This window comes from Pempheris klunzingeri, chromosome 17 (assembly GCF_042242105.1).
Source record: "Pempheris klunzingeri isolate RE-2024b chromosome 17, fPemKlu1.hap1, whole genome shotgun sequence".
NCBI lineage: Eukaryota > Metazoa > Chordata > Actinopteri > Acropomatiformes > Pempheridae > Pempheris > Pempheris klunzingeri.
Genome location: NC_092028.1, coordinates 19,236,273 through 19,252,809, shown reverse-complemented (window position 1 = coordinate 19,252,809; position 16,537 = coordinate 19,236,273). Strand labels below are relative to the sequence as shown.

The 16,537-nt window shown below is 44.1% G+C and overlaps 1 protein-coding gene across 1 annotated transcript in view; it reads left to right on the top strand.

Moving 5' to 3' along the window:
* Nucleotides 1–16,022, top strand: part of adgrl1a (adhesion G protein-coupled receptor L1a) — a 49,733-nt gene extending 33,711 nt beyond the window's left edge. Inside the window, exons 10-25 of the mRNA XM_070847138.1 lie at nt 614–799; nt 968–1,006; nt 2,810–2,990; nt 3,127–3,249; nt 4,156–4,364; nt 4,465–4,638; nt 5,218–5,427; nt 5,977–6,197; nt 6,492–6,558; nt 6,743–6,834; nt 6,949–7,117; nt 7,397–7,552; nt 8,727–8,823; nt 12,031–12,153; nt 13,650–13,667; nt 13,791–16,022. Coding sequence (XP_070703239.1) covers nt 614–799; nt 968–1,006; nt 2,810–2,990; nt 3,127–3,249; nt 4,156–4,364; nt 4,465–4,638; nt 5,218–5,427; nt 5,977–6,197; nt 6,492–6,558; nt 6,743–6,834; nt 6,949–7,117; nt 7,397–7,552; nt 8,727–8,823; nt 12,031–12,153; nt 13,650–13,667; nt 13,791–14,704 — 2,979 coding nt within the window. The 3' untranslated portion in view covers nt 14,705–16,022. The remainder of the gene's footprint in view (nt 1–613; nt 800–967; nt 1,007–2,809; nt 2,991–3,126; nt 3,250–4,155; nt 4,365–4,464; nt 4,639–5,217; nt 5,428–5,976; nt 6,198–6,491; nt 6,559–6,742; nt 6,835–6,948; nt 7,118–7,396; nt 7,553–8,726; nt 8,824–12,030; nt 12,154–13,649; nt 13,668–13,790) is intronic.
* Nucleotides 16,023–16,537: the final 515 nt, after the last annotated feature.

Here is a 16,537-nt window from a genome sequence, read left to right as displayed (position 1 = left end):
CCAATTTTGGCAGTAATTATAAAATTCTGAAAAGTCCATATAAATGTGAATTAAAATTAAACTGGTTTACATAGCTACATTTCTAACAGGAGGAAATCCTGATAATTTACCCACGCATACCCTTGACTGCCTTTCGTAAGTGTGTGCATGTGCCTGGAAGGGAAAGTAGGATCATGGCGCTGAAAAGCGACATCGCTGAAGAATCCATTATACCCTCTCCTCTTTTGCAAAAAATCAATTGCAATTGCAAAGCAGTTGCTAAGGGTGTGATTTGCAAGTAAAACAGTATGAGGGAGAATAAAAACCTCGCAGTGTGTTCTACAAGGTCCATCTTTGTTAACAATGATGCAAGAGAGTAAATAAAACCTGATAATAAACATCTGTTTTTGCAGGGAGTCTGGGGAAATCTGAATTATCGTTTGTACTGAGACAAACTTGAAACATGTGTTTTCTTTGTAATCTTAGTGTGCGTGTAAACATTTAACAGTTTGGGTTTTCTAGCCACTTTGAATATGACTCAACCCATTAAAGAAGATCAGTTTTATCATACTCACACTGTGACTGTAGGTCAACATTTTTGCATTTGTGTGTGTGTGTGTGTGTGTATGTGCAGATAAAGAGTGGTGAGAATGCTGCCAGCATAGCCGGAGAGCTGGTGAACCACACGCGGGGTCGGATCCAGGCCGGAGACGTCAGCTCGTCCGTGCGACTCATTGAGCAACTGCTGGACATACTGGACGCCCAGCTCCAGGCCCTGAGGCCCGGAAACAAGGAGTCAGCTGCACGAAACTACAACAAGGTAAATAGAAAAGACGCCCACGCCTTTATTTAAATCAAGTAGTAGAGAGGGACGCTGGGGTTAACGCAAATTTACCCCCCTAGTGCACTTGCAAGGACGAGTGAGTTTTTAATTAACATTTTTTTTTGTTTAGCTGTTTAATTCCTAGCTTTGTTTTCTCCCTTCCAGCTCCAGAAGCGAGAGCGGACCTGTCGAGCCTACATCCAGGTAGCTTTTCTCTTTTATCTGCCTGCTTTACATGCCTGTGGAGTAGGACTGCCCTGTGACTTAGAATAACTGAGGGGAGATAAATCCTTGAGTAGACTAGGTTTGTGGATGAGATTCCTTGGCTCAGTGCTTTGTGCTATGATTTATATTGCCTTTGGAATCATCACTTATAGAATTTCTGGTTTGAGCTGAAAAGCGGTGTGAGTAAGTTTTGGTATAACTCCTGGCAGACAGAATGTACACTATTTAAATATTGGCATAGTAGGATCAGTGTGAGCTACTGTGTAGTTTTTCTATTGCTTCAAGGAGTACATATCTTTGAAATATGGCCTCAGCTAATGTGGAAGTCATCTGTCTTTGGCATAATCTTAGCTTTGTTGGACTTTGATAGAACCCAATTGTATTATATTGGCCATGGCTTCATTGTGTTGCACAATAAGGTACAATATCTTTGGCGCTGAGAAAATGTAATTTGATGATAGTATGAAAGGCAACAGTTTGCTTTACTACACCCCTCTGTGCTTGTTCAGTATTTGTGCAATATCTCTGGTTCTGAGAAAGCTGTAATGTAATATCATGAAAAGGCCTTGTGTATGATTCTCTGTAATGATGAAACGCAGCACTGCAGCACACAGTCTTTTGTGTGTCTTGACCTGTCTGCAGCATACTGTAATGTGACACCACATCTTCTGATCTCAGTCGGTGCAAGAGGAATGTAAAGGCTGCTGTGTATATGTAGCTGACCATTATTTTTTGTCACTCGCTGCAAAGTAACTCAGGGTAAGCGCGCGGTTGGGAGACAGGATAAAGCCGAAACAGCCTCCGCCTTTTTCTTCTGTGGAATGCATTCTGATGCAAAATTCATTTTGTTAACAGCAATGCTCTTCATTCCACACAGCAGTCAATCCTTCATTTTGAGAGGCCTGAGCAAGAGAATTACATGATTCATCAAGCAGGCTACTCCAATAAATTGGATAGCTGATACAACCATCAAAATTGCCATTAAATGAATTGTAAGTGTGAAATAGAATGGTAATATGTCTGACATAGCGCAGTAATAAATGTAGTGCAGGGGACTCGTGAGTTTCTGGGAATTTATAGTGGAATAGCAGTGACTCTTTTACTTTGTAGTGGTAAAGTAACATGTTTAGACTTTATGGTACAAAAAAGATTAATTAGCAAGGAATGCGTCATGAAGAAATTAAGAACTGCTAATAGCTAATTGCACCTCCTGAAAAATGAGAAAAGATTACTAGACACCAGTAGTTACTGGATCTGCTGTATATAGCTATATGAATCTGCTTACTAACCACTTTCTTAATGGATTGTTATCAATTTACTCAGAATTGTGCACAACGAGGCACAAAAGCAAAAACTAATGACTGTGCTGTTACGAACGTGTTATTTTGTGTCCCCTCGTGGTAAGTTAAACATTATACTGAACAGGCGCTTGCATTTCATCCACTGTTCACATTCTCGTGTCTCGTCACTTAGTGTAAAGTCGAGCAAAACCCCAGTGAACTAAGAAATAGCTGCTACATTTTAATTGTGAACGAGCTCTTGGTTCACAAAAGGCACGAGGATGACAGAGAATTCTAAAAAGGTTTTAAAGATTTAAAAACATCATTATTCAGAGCATTTGCGTGCATTTCTTCACACCATATCTCTAACTACGTATGAGCTATTCATCACTTATCGGTTAGAACCTGATTTGTTTAATTTGTCACTCGTTCTTTGTCAACAACTCAGGGTTTTGTGTAGCCTGTTCAAAGTGCTGAATGTGACGCCTCCTGCATGTACTAGGCGGTGGTGCAGACGGTGGACAACTTGCTGCGCCCTGAGGCCCTGGAGTCGTGGCAGGACATGAACAGCACAGAGCAGGCCCACACTGCCACCATGCTATTGGACGTCCTGGAAAAAGGAGCTTTCCTGCTGGCCAACAACATGTATGGGAATCGCTTTTCTGACGGGGCGCCCAGCATCGGTAAGACGGCAGCATTAACTGTATGTTAATTATAGTGGATGTATGGTTTGTAGATGTGAATCTCTAGGTTGTGACTTCATCTTTGACGGGGCAGACTTCATGTCTTCATGAGAATCGTCTGTGTGCTGTGTTTCAGATCTCGAGGTGCATGTTCTAAACACAGAGATGGACCTGCAGGACTTGTCCTTCCCACAGAACTACGCCAGCGACAGCACCATCCAGCTCTCCGCTTCCACTATCAAACAATACAGTCGCAACGGTCAGCAACCCTTACCTCACCCCATCCTCACCCCCCAGGCCTGAAAAATTGTACTGTCCTGTGCAGCCCACTCTTATGTGTCCATTTGCATTTTCATGCAAGCTTAAAACAATCTGCATGCAGTTGACTAAATTATTGGTTCATAATAATAGGCTAATCAGATTAACAAAAGTGCTGAGACAATTTCTTTCCTTGATGGTTTCTTAACAGCAGTCTTAATAGAATAGCTGGGGAGGCGTGTAGATTACAATCGGCCCCAGTCTGACAGAGCAATCTCAGCACTCCCTCTCTTCTCTCTTCCCCATTCCATTCCTTTGCTCCATCTCTCCGCCATCTTATCCCCCTCTCTCATCTCTCTTGTTTCTAACCCCACCTCCCCCCCCGTCGCCTCCTGTCATCCCCCCCTCTCCGTAGCTCCCCTCCTCCCTCCATTGCCCCTCATCCCATACCCTTTTCTGTTTTCTGTCTCTGCTCAGCTCTGCAGTGGGAACGAGATTAGAATGATTGAAACAAACGCACATGAAATATTCATATGGAATAATAAGAGATCTGTGAATGCTTGAGGGATGAATGTTCCATTGCCCTCCACATTAAATCTCGCTCTCTTCCACCAGTCAAAATGAAACGGTCCTTACCATCATTCTAACCTTCACTAACTCTCTCTCTCTGTCTCCCTCTCGCTCCCCTTGTCACTCCCCACTCTCTATCTCTGTCACTCTCGCTGCCATTACCATATTATGCCCCCATTTCTGTATTGGTCTTTCCTCCCCACCTCCCTCCTCTCCCCCCTTGCATTTTGTCTGTACCTCCCTTTTCATACACATAACATCTGCCTTTTTTTTTTTTTTGCTTCTCACGTTCCCTCTCCTCCATTCTCTTTCTGTCTTTCTCTCCCTCCATGCACAGGACAAGTCAAGGTGGTGTTCATTCTGTATAAGAACTTGGGAGCCTTCCTGTCCACTGAGAACGCCACGGTGAAGATGGACGTGGAGGGGCCGAGCCACGAAAAGAAGCGCCTGGCTGTCAACTCCCATGTTATTGCAGCTTCCATCAACAAAGAGTCCAGCAGAGTGTTTCTCACTGAGCCGGTGGTCTTCACGCTGAAGCACCTACAGGTGGCCGAATTCAACCTTATCCTGCTAAATTTACACTCTGACATGCAGACTATCATTAGCATTTTCCATCATTTCTCTCTTTGTTTGTGTTTTTCTGCAGTTGGAGAACTATCACACTCCAAATTGCTCTTTCTGGAACTACTCCGAGCGCTCCATGACAGGCCAGTGGTCGTCGCAGGGCTGCAGGCTGCTGGACACCAACAACACGCACACCACCTGCTCCTGCAGCCACCTCACCAACTTCGCCGTGCTCATGGCTCACCACGAACCCGATGTGAGTAAATAAGGGTGTGGCAGACACACGGTTAAAATGGAAGCCGGGTAATTTATGCAGACGTTCATTCGTGCGAGCATTAGCGTTCGCTCACTCTCAGTCACACACCCTCTCACACATGCACATTAATGTATCCTCTCAAGGCTGACAAGCTCTTTGTTTTGAATTTTCTCTTTTCCTTCTTTCACTCCGACATTCAGGGAGACACATCCTTACAAATGCATGTCCTGCTACTTCTAGCTGACATTCACATGAATTTGAATGTCATGTATTTTTTTCAGGGCGTCTTGTCTCTTGTCTCTACATTTTAGCTCCTTGCATATATTTACAAATATTAAGTAAAGCAATTTTGCTCTTTCTCTCCCCTCCCCCTGTTTTGTCTATGCATCCCCCTATTGTTTCTTCCTGCTGCTGTTCTCCCATCTATCTTTTTACTCCTCCACTCCCATTCTGCTATCTTGTCCTATATTTTTTCCCCTCTATTTGCCCGACTCTGCTGCCTATCTGTCCCTGTCCTGTCTTTTTCCCCCATTCCCCTCCACACTCACCTTTGTTTACGCAACACTACCCGGACCTCAGTACCAGGGGCGAATGCATGAACTGATCCTGTTCGTTATCACCTGGGTGGGGATCGTCATCTCCCTGGTGTGTCTAGCGATCTGCATCTCCACTTTCTGCTTCCTGCGGGGCCTACAGACCGACCGCAACACCATCCACAAGAACCTCTGCATCAACCTCTTCATTGCCGAGCTGCTTTTCCTCATCGGCATCGACAAGACAGAATACCACGTGAGTTAGTAGTTCACACTCGCTCACAAGTCAGGTTTTGGTTTTTTTTTTATTTTGAAAGGAAATAGATTTTTACTGCGCTTTTTCAAAAAAAGAGCGCTGCAGTACACCCCCTCTTATAAAAGTCAGTTGACTTCCCTTTGTCCCTTATGAAAGTGAATCATAAGATCAGGTTAGTTTTTCAGTATATTCTAGCTTGAAAATGAAATAGAGAGTTATAGCATAACACAAGTGAAAACTTTTTTATTGAATGGTGACTGTGGAACTAAAATTGAGGCAGTGTGTCATTACGTTACTCTATAAAACATTTACTGCACCGAGTAATGAATTACCACTCAATAACATTCACAGAGCCAGTCACCCAGAGGGCATCTTTTCATTTTTCCTCTGTAAATGTTCAAAACTACTACATGATAGTGATTCTGCTCTTTCCTCTCCTGTTTTTCACTCATTCACTCATGTTTTATGCCTTGATCTTAACTCTTCCTGCTCCTTCATCTTAATATTTTTCATCCCTCCTCCTCCTCCCTCCTTTGCTGCTACCCTCAGATTGCCTGTCCCATCTTTGCTGGCCTTCTCCATTTTTTCTTCTTGGCTGCCTTCTCCTGGATGTGTCTGGAGGGCGTGCAGCTCTATCTCATGCTGGTGGAGGTCTTTGAGAGCGAGTACTCCCGCAAAAAGTACTACTATCTGTGCGGCTACTGCTTCCCAGCACTGGTGGTGGGCATCTCTGCGGCCATAGACTACAGGAGCTATGGGACCAAGAAAGCGTACGTGTGAAGACAGGCCTTTTGCACCTGCAGATTGAGAAGTAGGATTATGCTATTCCCCCAGCTGGAAATGTAATATACAGTGCTGTGTGAACGGCTCTTGCACCTCCCTGCGGACTGGCTTTTCTGAACACACTTAGCCAAAGCCTGATGATTAGCCTTCATAAGATAATCCACTGAGACAGGGAAATAGTGTGTATGCCTGAATGCGTGCGCGCCCATGTCTGAGTGTGTATGCGTTTGTTCACGAGCTTAGTTGTGTGTAACTCTCTCCCCTCCTCTGTGCCACTCCAGATGCTGGCTGCGAGTGGATAACTACTTCATCTGGAGCTTCATTGGACCCGTTTCATTTGTTATTATGGTATTAGCTTTACTGTCAGAAAGTATTTTTTCCCTTCTCTGTTTTGATATCACATATTCAAACCTTAAGTATTTCAGCGTGCTTGCTTCGTGAGGTTATTAATAGTGCAAAGTCAGTATTTGCACTATTTGGACTGCAAAGTTCACCCCACGTTTATTTGATCCTTCCTGTTTTCTGTCCTTAGCTCAACCTGATTTTCCTCATGATCACCTTACACAAGATGGTCCGCAACTCTTCAGCACTCAAACCTGACTCCAGCCGCCTGGATAACATTAAGTAAGTTCAAATTACTTAATGGAAGTTTGTTTTTTCATGAAATATATACAATAAACCACACTGTCATGTGGATTCCAAATTGATTGACATCATTTCCCTTGTCCACGTCATCAGGTCATGGGCTCTGGGGGCCATTGCTCTGCTGTTCCTGCTGGGGCTGACATGGGCCTTTGGCCTCCTATTTATCAACGAAAACACGGTGATCATGGCCTACCTCTTCACCACCTTCAACGCCTTCCAGGGCATGTTCATCTTCATCTTCCACTGTGCCCTGCAGAAGAAGGTAATGATACAAGACTAGTCTTAGATATGTTACTACATACCACAGATGTAATTATGAAATAGCAGATAAAATGATGAATAGATGGATGGATGGGTGGATGGAGGGATGGATGGATGTCCAGCATACAGGTTCAGAGTGATTGCTGTAAGTACATTTTGCTGTTGCTGTGCGTTAAAAGCCTCTGTGCTCTACATTGGGTCCAGGCTATTGAAACTAAGTGTTTGTGTTTATGAGTGGCTTTAAAACCTGCCCACTGTGCTGGTGTTATTTTTTTTACAGGTCCATAAGGAATACAGTAAGTGTCTGCGGCACTCCTACTGCTGCAGCCGCACCTCCACCACCAGCTCCCACGGCTCCCTGAAGAACTCGGGCCTGCGTGCCAACAACCGCTACTACAGCGGCAGCCAAGCTCGCCACGCAGCGGCCCTCAGACAGGTGCAGGCAGGACAGACCCACACACACAAATGGTGACACACACGAAGCAGTGTGCACACGATGCAGGCGCACCTGTTTGTTCATCTTTGCACATCAATCAGACCACTTCTGAGTTTTACAATGGTGTTTTTCTTTGAACAAATGGAAAGTAAATGTGCCTGTGCGGCAGAATTCTTTAACTTGTTTTCAGTGGAAATCAGCTTGTGTCAGTGGAATAAAACAAAAAAAAAATCAATTTTCTTGAATCAAATGACTCTCTTGATACTATCTGATGTTTTTTTTCAGAACACTGTCAAGAAGGGTGTCAAAACAAAATAAATTGCTTTGGAAACAAGGGAAATTTCCTCACCCTGCCGGTCCTTTATTTAAAATGTTTGTTATGTAAGATTGTGAAGTACCGAATGAGTGTATCTGCGGGGGTTTGATTGCTGATCAATACCAATGACTCACCGATTACTTTGCGAACCACTCAGATTTACTTACTTAACTTAGTTTTTTTTTTCAGCCCACAGTCACATTGTTTTCATTCGCTGACAGAGAGACACGCAGCATGTGAAACACCAGTGTTACAATACATTTTGTTCTCAGTGACACAACAGCATTAAAACCTGTTACATCACCATAAATGACATGTTCATTAGGTGTTTCTGTTGCAAACGTGGTCTAACCAGCCAGCTGTGGTGAAACATTTTCTTTTATGTTTCTGTCCATTACTGGCAGCCGTTTATTTACCAGAACAGATGACTCATTAATACAAATATCCTTTGAAGTGAATGTACTATACATAGACATAGGCACCATTCAAGACATCCAGAAATACTCTGCAATGATGGCACATGCTCAATGGTACAAACGCATACAGTACACACACGAGCAACAAACAAGCAATGTAATAAGATGCTTCCAAATAACAATTGTATCAGCTACCGCAATCGTGTCTTACACATCTCGAGTTTATTAGCGCCCCTCATGATAACATGACATAGCTGTGTGCCTCTTTAGCAAACGCCTCTCTTTGTCTGCCATGTTTGCCTATTGTTCTTTGCGGATTAGAGCGAGACCCACAGTTTTGATTACAGCAGCCCCACTGAGTTACAAAGTCTACCCGCCGCGATTCTATATTTAACTTGTTGTCTGCTCGCTGCCACTCACTGCGCTGTGCTCCTTCTTCCAGAGTCGGATCCGCAGGATGTGGAACGACACGGTTCGGAAGCAGACAGAATCTTCTTTCATGGCGGGAGATATCAATAGTACCCCGACACTCAACCGTGGTGAGGCCTCCCTCTATGTGCTCTGCTTTCCCTCTTTTAAGTTATGCACGCTTAAATGCACACAAACACATACATTTTAACACACTCATATAACTGAACAAAAAAACAAGAAAGCATGGCAATAGAATGGACGGAGCCAAGGCAAAGCGCTGTTATTCAGCGTTAAATGTGCACATGTGACAGTATACAGGATGATGAAATATATCCTCTCATGCCTGTATTAAGGTTAACTAATGATTCATACTGCCTTGCAGCCGGTGGGCCAGGAAATAGCAGTTAGTGGCAGCAATACGTGTCACTTAAATTGACTAACATATGGTTGAAGGCTGGCTGGTGGGTGGGTTTCAGTCTGTAGTGCAGTGACAGAACCTGGTCAGAGAAACCACTCAATATACACAATATATGGAGCTCAAACGCTGGGTAATAATGAATGTGTGTGTGGGTGTGTTGCTGGTGTTAATGAGTTCATGTTACTGCCTGAACCTTCCCAATAAACTCCTCTTAATGTAATTAAGCAAATGTAGGTATAATTATCACTTTGGAGTACTTTACAATAATACTGATGTAGCCTAAAGAAACAGGCCACTTGACCACATTGTAAAAATCTGTTACAATTGAAGGTGCATTCAGAATCATGCAGAATGATACTTAAAGTACACAATTATTCATTTCAAAATTACCAGAAGTAAAATACTATTTGCAGAATGGCTCATTTCAGAATTATATATATATATATATTATATTGCAGGAGTGTAATTAGTAATATTAACTAATGCATCATTAACTTTGCAGCTGGTAAAGGTGGAGCTAATTTCAACTACTGCTGTGTAGCCTAACCCCATAGACTGCCTGCTGAACCCATAATAATAGATTATAATTTTTTAATTTGAGTTAAATTTTGTATTTATAATCTCAGTCTGCAAAGTGACCTAATGTCGTCAAATTAATGTTGTCAGCACAGTACTCGAAAAACTGAATGTCCTCTGTTATCGCAGCGTATTAATCTTTTTTGACTTTTTTGTCCACAGCCGTCAGAAACGGTTTGCAGCCATTTGTAGTTCAATAGTTTGTCACTGAAGAATCAAATGGTTTTGCTTTATTTGTTCATTTTGTTTAGTGGTTTTTCAGGTTTTCAGTTGAATAAAAATGTAGTTTGAGTAAGGACTGAGATGATTAATCACAATATAGTATTTCTTTTGCAGTAAGTACAGCACTTTCTGTTGCATTACCAAATCAGACATATTTTCTCTTTTTCCTTCTAATATCGTTTTGATTCCACCTTTTTAAAATTATGTTCTTCATATTTAAGAGTATATTTTAGATAATGTAATAGCATATTTTCAGACCTAGTTTGAAATCCTCTCTGCCTTTTGGAGTCGCACGGGATTGACCACATCCAAAGACACATCGATATCTTCTTAGGCTGGATGCAGTGACGCATGCAGTCCCCTCTGAACTCCACGCGGCGCATGAATAGGGTACTAACAATTATTTAAGACCCAAAGAAGTGAAAAAATACATGTGGAGTCACTGATTGTCTTGGCCTCAGCATCTGGTGGCGTCACTGCCGCAGCCATCGGTGAACATCGACACGATCAAGGTTGGCTCAGGTTTCCGGTTCGGGGGGAGCTGAGCAGGGTGTGGGGGGGGATTGTTGATAATGACACAGAGGCAGTTGCTAAATCAGCCATCACTCTCTATGCTAATTTCATCCATTTTCTTTTTAATGAACTGATTAGTGTGTGAACGAACAGGGGGTAATTATTCTAATTGAGGAGAGTGACAGAGAGCAAGGCAGGGGGTGAGGAAGAGGGGTGCTACCAGTGAGCTGGATGGATGAGTGTGAGTGTGTGTGTGTGTGTGTGTGTGTGTGGGTCGGTTTCTGGGGCTTTTCGTCACGATAGAGCAATCACCAGGCCTGGATCATTCCATGTTGTGCTGTCAAACACACGCAACTGTGCTGTGAAGCCTTTATTTTCTGTGCTTCTGAGAAAAGTTTGTCAGTTGGCAGAAAGTGAAAGACGAAGGGGAGAGCGGGAGGGAGGGAGGGGAAAAGGGAGAGACGGGGAGAGGCGCTATCATGGAGGAGTAATTAAAGAGGTTGAATTGTGGAGAAGAAACGCTACTTTGTTATCACGGCATCTTGGATCTCTTTGATTTCTCCACTTCACTTCTTCATGAACCGCAATCTCTTCCTGACAATAGTAATGTGTCCAGAAGACTAGGCGTGCAATACACACACACACACACACACACTGCCTCCCATGATTCCCCCTGCCCTACTTTCTCTCCCCACTTAAAGCTAGTTCCTTTAATTTTCTACAGGATATTCCTATGAGGTATACACAGGCAGCTAATCCCAACTAATTTGGTGTTGTTTGTAAAAATTCTGGCACGGGGAACTGTGAAAATGTGGTTGAGTCAAGACACAGCAGAACGAGCCAGAGAATAGAGGGAGAGAGGTTTGTGTGGCATGCCAGAAAGATGGACAAGGGAAGTGTAAGAGGAGGGAAAATGACAAACAAATAGCTGTCCGTGAGTGCCTATTTTATTTTTCTAGAATTCCCTGCTCTCTTGCTGTGTGATGAACGGTAGGCGTGAGACCTGAAGGTTGCACTTTGCCTTGGACTACTCTCCGTCATGCTGTCCTATTTTTAATTTCATGGCATTTCTGTTCAAGTTGCCTCAGGCTGAAGCCATACATGGGCATTATACAACATTCTCTGTGTGCCATTTCTTTGAATTATATTTGTCTTGTAGTGGCATTCACATTTCACTGGGAAATTAACTGTGTTACAATGGCTGCACCCCTAGACTACATAATGGCATGCATTACTGTTCTCCCCCATCTGACTACATTGTCAGGAACCAGAGGGAAAAAATGAATGGCAGTACATCACACACTACCTTTCCCCTGCAATTGTATTTTTACTCAAAGGTTACAATCAACAGACATAAACATTGAGGAGAACACTGTGAAATGCATTACCCCATAAAGATCCAGCATATCAAAAATAACCCCATCTGAATAAACAGTAAATATTTTTATGATTCCAGATGTTATTACTGAGTCTGGAAATGTGAATTTCCAAACGTTACACCTATTGTGTACAGTGTCCCTGCTCGTGCTTGTTTTGCATACGTTTCAGGTAAAGATAACGGCCTGTTTATGATTATGTTCATTTATTAAATGTTTGTGTCTCGCAGCGACCATGGGCAACCACCTTTTGACAAACCCGGTGTTACAGACTCGCACTGGCACCTCTCCTTACAACACTCTGCTGGCTGAGAGCTTCACCCCGCCCTCACCTGGCGTCTTCAACTCTACCGGTTAGCTCCTTATTAGCACTCCAGCCTGTGTGTGCCGTCTTGTCAGCACATGTGTGTGTGTGTGTGTGTGTGTCTACAGTATGCAGTCAGCCTGCTGTCCTTCTGTCCGTTAGTCTGTCAATATTTTGACATGGTGTGCACAAACTCACTACTGCTTTTGAGTATTTTCACATGTGTGTGTGTGTGTGAGCCTGTTTGTGTGTTGTTTTTTTCCGACTATGTAGCTGTCAGACGGATTCACTAGGCTGAGCAGAACAGAGCCAAACAGTGCCTACAGCCTAACCAGCCATCTGGTCAGATCTTGAATCTTCACGAGAACAGCCACAAATTGATTAGAAGTTTATCTACAGCTGTGGCTGCCAGAAATCTTGAGGACAGTTTTCCTGTTCCCAGGCAGAAAAAGTAGTCGGCTTAAAACATGACGGCCGTAGAAAGGGATCAGACAGCTCGGTGGCCGTGGACAGTCCATCTGGCTGTAGGTCACTCAGGTGTGAGTGTTCACTTTACGCGTGCGTGTGTGTGTGTGTGTACTTGCTTCTAACTCAGAGTGACTCAGAGACTCTTTGAACATCCTAATGGCTGTTTTATCGCATTTCTGCATTCCCACACCACTCTTTGGATGCCTATAACTGCTGAATTAGACATGTTCTGGTAATTGCTCGACTACAGTACCAGTCCTCGCTTGGTAAAGGAGAACTGTGATTGTGTGTGGCTGGTAGCTGGCAGAGTGTGCACCCGCAGAGTATCAGGCCCAGTGTCTGAGGACTGAAATTTAAGGCGGCGTTTCTGTTAAATATTTTAAAACCTCTCCGCACAATACGTCAAGCCTGATGGCCACAGGCCTGGCAGCCAAGACATTTTTAGAAGAGAGTGGGAGAGGAAGTAGGGAGAGCACTTCATTAGATTGTCTAATTACCCACACCACCACTGAAGAAGAACGTTGATTAAAGTCATACTACGCATTGAATTTAAAAAATGAACATGTTCCTCACTTTTTGGACTGCTGTGACTTTTGCTTTGCCGAGTGCTGGTAATTTGGGAGAAAAAGCACAGCATCTTTGGTGTGTTGAAGGGAAGTCGTAAAATAAACATTACTCCTACTGTACAAGGTTTTGTATGAATTATGTATGTATTCAGGTATCACCGACAGTAGTAAATAAATATCCAGAATATTTTCTGTGGCTTAGATGTAAATGTTGGAGGAATGTGGTGTCAAACAGGACATAAAGTCTGCATAAATCAGAGCTAATGTGACTGCATGTGTTTGTGTGTGTGTGGTAGGAGTTGGAAGGTTGAATGTGTGAGTGTGATAAAGACAGAGAGAAAAGAAAAGGATGGAGGCGGATGGCCAAGGATCTTTTTTATTCCATTAATGGTTCCTTTTTGAAAAGTCTTAGAAATGAATACATCAAGTTAATGTTACATCGTTAAAGAACACTAACTGACTAGTGCCTTTCATTTTATTCTTCCCACGTGACTTTCTCTGGTTTGCACAGGAACCTTCCGTGATCCAAGTAAGTGTAGTTTACCTCAGTTCACATCATTAAAAACCACTCTGGCTTACATTTTGCCATATGATATTTATTCTGCTCTCTTACTGACATTTCTGCCTCTCTTCTGTTTGTGTTTGGGTTCAGAGAGCACGTTATCTAAGGCCCGTGACCCCTGTGGGATGGAAACCCTGCCTTTGAATGGTAACTTCAACAACAGCTACTCCCTGCGCAGTGGCCCTGGGGGTGGAGGCGGGGGCAGCTGTGATTTCCTTGGTGGTGGGGGAGGAGACAGTCCCCCGCCTCTCCTCAATCCCCGCAGCTCAGACACCATGGGAGGCGGAGGCATCCGACGTAATCTCTCCGATGCTGCTGCCTTTGAGAAAATGATCATCTCTGAGTTGGTGCACAACAACCTGAGAGGTGGTGTTGGAGGAGGAAGTGGAGGTGATGGAGGGGACAGGGTGTGTGGCAGCCTGGCCAGAGGGCGTCCTCATGGTGGGGTTGGTCGGGGGACAACGGGGGCCGGGCCGGAGCCGTCTATGAGCATGGATGAAGATGAGGACTTTCTGAGAGAGGGGCTGCAACGCACCCCGCAGGATGTGGAGCTGCTTTATAAAGCGCTGGAGGAGCCCCTGCTGTTGCAGCGCGCTCAGTCAGTCCTCTACCAAAGCGATCCAGAGGAGTCAGAGAGCTACACGGCAGACCTCACTGAGAGCCTGGGCCACAGCGGCCACAGTGGCCAGAGTGCAGGCGGGCAGGGAGGCAGCAGAGCGCCAGATTCCCCCGCCCGTGACTCCCTGTACACCAGCATTACCAACCTGCGAGACTCACCCTACCCAGACAGCAGTCCCGAGCCCCTAGAGGTGGTGCCTCGTTCTGCCCAGCCCCCGGAGGAGCTGTACTACAGCTCCGGTAGGCCCGCTCTGGGCTCTCGTGGGGCCCCCATGCAGACCTTCTACCAGGCCCCACCCCGTAGACCGAGTGGGGAGGGACACCAGGCTCAGGAGCCTGCTCACAACGAGGGAGACGGACAGATGCAGCTGGTCACCAGCCTGTGACTGGAACCTGTAGGAGGAAGTTGGGAACTAATGTGATGGCCAGAGCTGCCTCCTTGCCCGCCTCGTTCTCACGTCTCTCCACTTTCTGCTTGTTTGGTTGCCTTTCTTTCTCTTGACTTTAATTTAACTAACAGATGAGCAAACGAGAGTGACCTTCAGGGGGGTGTCGTGGCTGACTCTGCATAAACAGCCTTTATCTTTAACCCTCTCCCATCTCATGGAGATGAGTAATGGGAGTTCAGCAGAGCACTCTCTCCAGCCCCAGTTCTCCCCAGTTCCTCTGGTACCCTAAGGCCAAGTCCAGCACTCTGAATGTACCAATTCACCCCCTTTACCTTCAGATATTTCAAAACTTTAAAACTTTGTTAAAGTTTTTTTTTTATGTAATTTCTCTTCAGACCAGCCTCCAGAGATGGGAATATGGTTTTATATTATATCTCATTTCCCTTTCTTACCATCCATAGGTCTTTTTTGAATCATCATTTGATAGGAGTAGTTGGCTGTGGAGACAGGGAATATAGTACACTATTATAACCTAAAAAATGTCTCACAGTAAGCTCTTCATTGTTGCCAAAAATATCTTTTATTGAGCCAGAACAGAAACTAGAACATTCATGAGGCAAACACACACACACACACGCACACACACACACACACACGCTCACTCATCCAGAAGTGCTCATTACTGAACATCAAAAGTGAAAACAGTACTCCATCTAAGTAAAAGGGAGCAAGAGCTTTTGTTCCAAGCAGGCAGTGGGAGCTGATTCAGTGTAGTTGCCTTCATTTTCTCTTGCTGTGAATCGACGACTATGTACAGAAGTGGAGTAGAGGCAGAGACGGAGACTAAGGAGGCGCTGCACCACCCCTCCAGAGCAGGAGAACCTGCACTCATAAGACTGGCCAGTCCTCTCCACTGTTCTCTATGGTTGTTTGCTTTAGGCATTTGAAAAGTTAAATGACTGCCTTGCTATTGTTTTGAAGAGAGTATTCAATTTGTTGACTTTGGGTCTGCATCCTCTGGGGGCTTCAAGAGCGAACTGGTGTCGGCCCCTCCTCCTGTACTTTGCTGTTAGACCCTAGCCAGTGGAAGTGGACTTGTTTCCTGTGTGTGGTTGTGACAAGCGAGACTGTAAACGTCACAAACGCACTGGTCAACCAATTGGTATAACCGTGTACATAGGAACCACACATGAATCTACTTTATTCCTACTATGTAAATAGAGACACCAGATGATCAAAAGCAACAAAAAGTAACAAATACTATGAAAAATGACTTCTTGTACTGCAACAAACCGACGAAAGAAAAAAATAAAATGTTTTTGAGTTTGTGACCTGAATGATACACTCTATCTCTCTCCCCTGTTGCTCGATCTCTCGCTCTCGTGCCCCAGCACTGTGCCAGTCAGTGGAAAAACCCACAGTGATCCAATGGAGAGAGAGAGAGGCAGAGAGAGACGGATCATAATGTGTAGTAGACTTTATTTATACTAGTGAAAAATGGAACAAAAAAATCCTGGCACAATTCTTATGTAATATAATCCATTACATGTTGTTAATGTTTGCCCTTTGACATTCCCAGGGTGGAATTACCGAAGGCAGCAGGGGACGGGAGGTGTGGGGCAAGCGAGATAGATGTCGTCAAATGTCATATTGTGCCTCGCAGGCATGATAGAGCATTGTGGGTGAACGACAACGTCCATAAAGTGATTTGGTTTGTTCTTGTATTATTTGGAAGATATAACCGGATTACATACTTTTAACAACATGGGTTTTAGCATGTATGATAATTTGTTTTGCTATCAGAGAATATTGCATTTTGCTGTTTCTTAA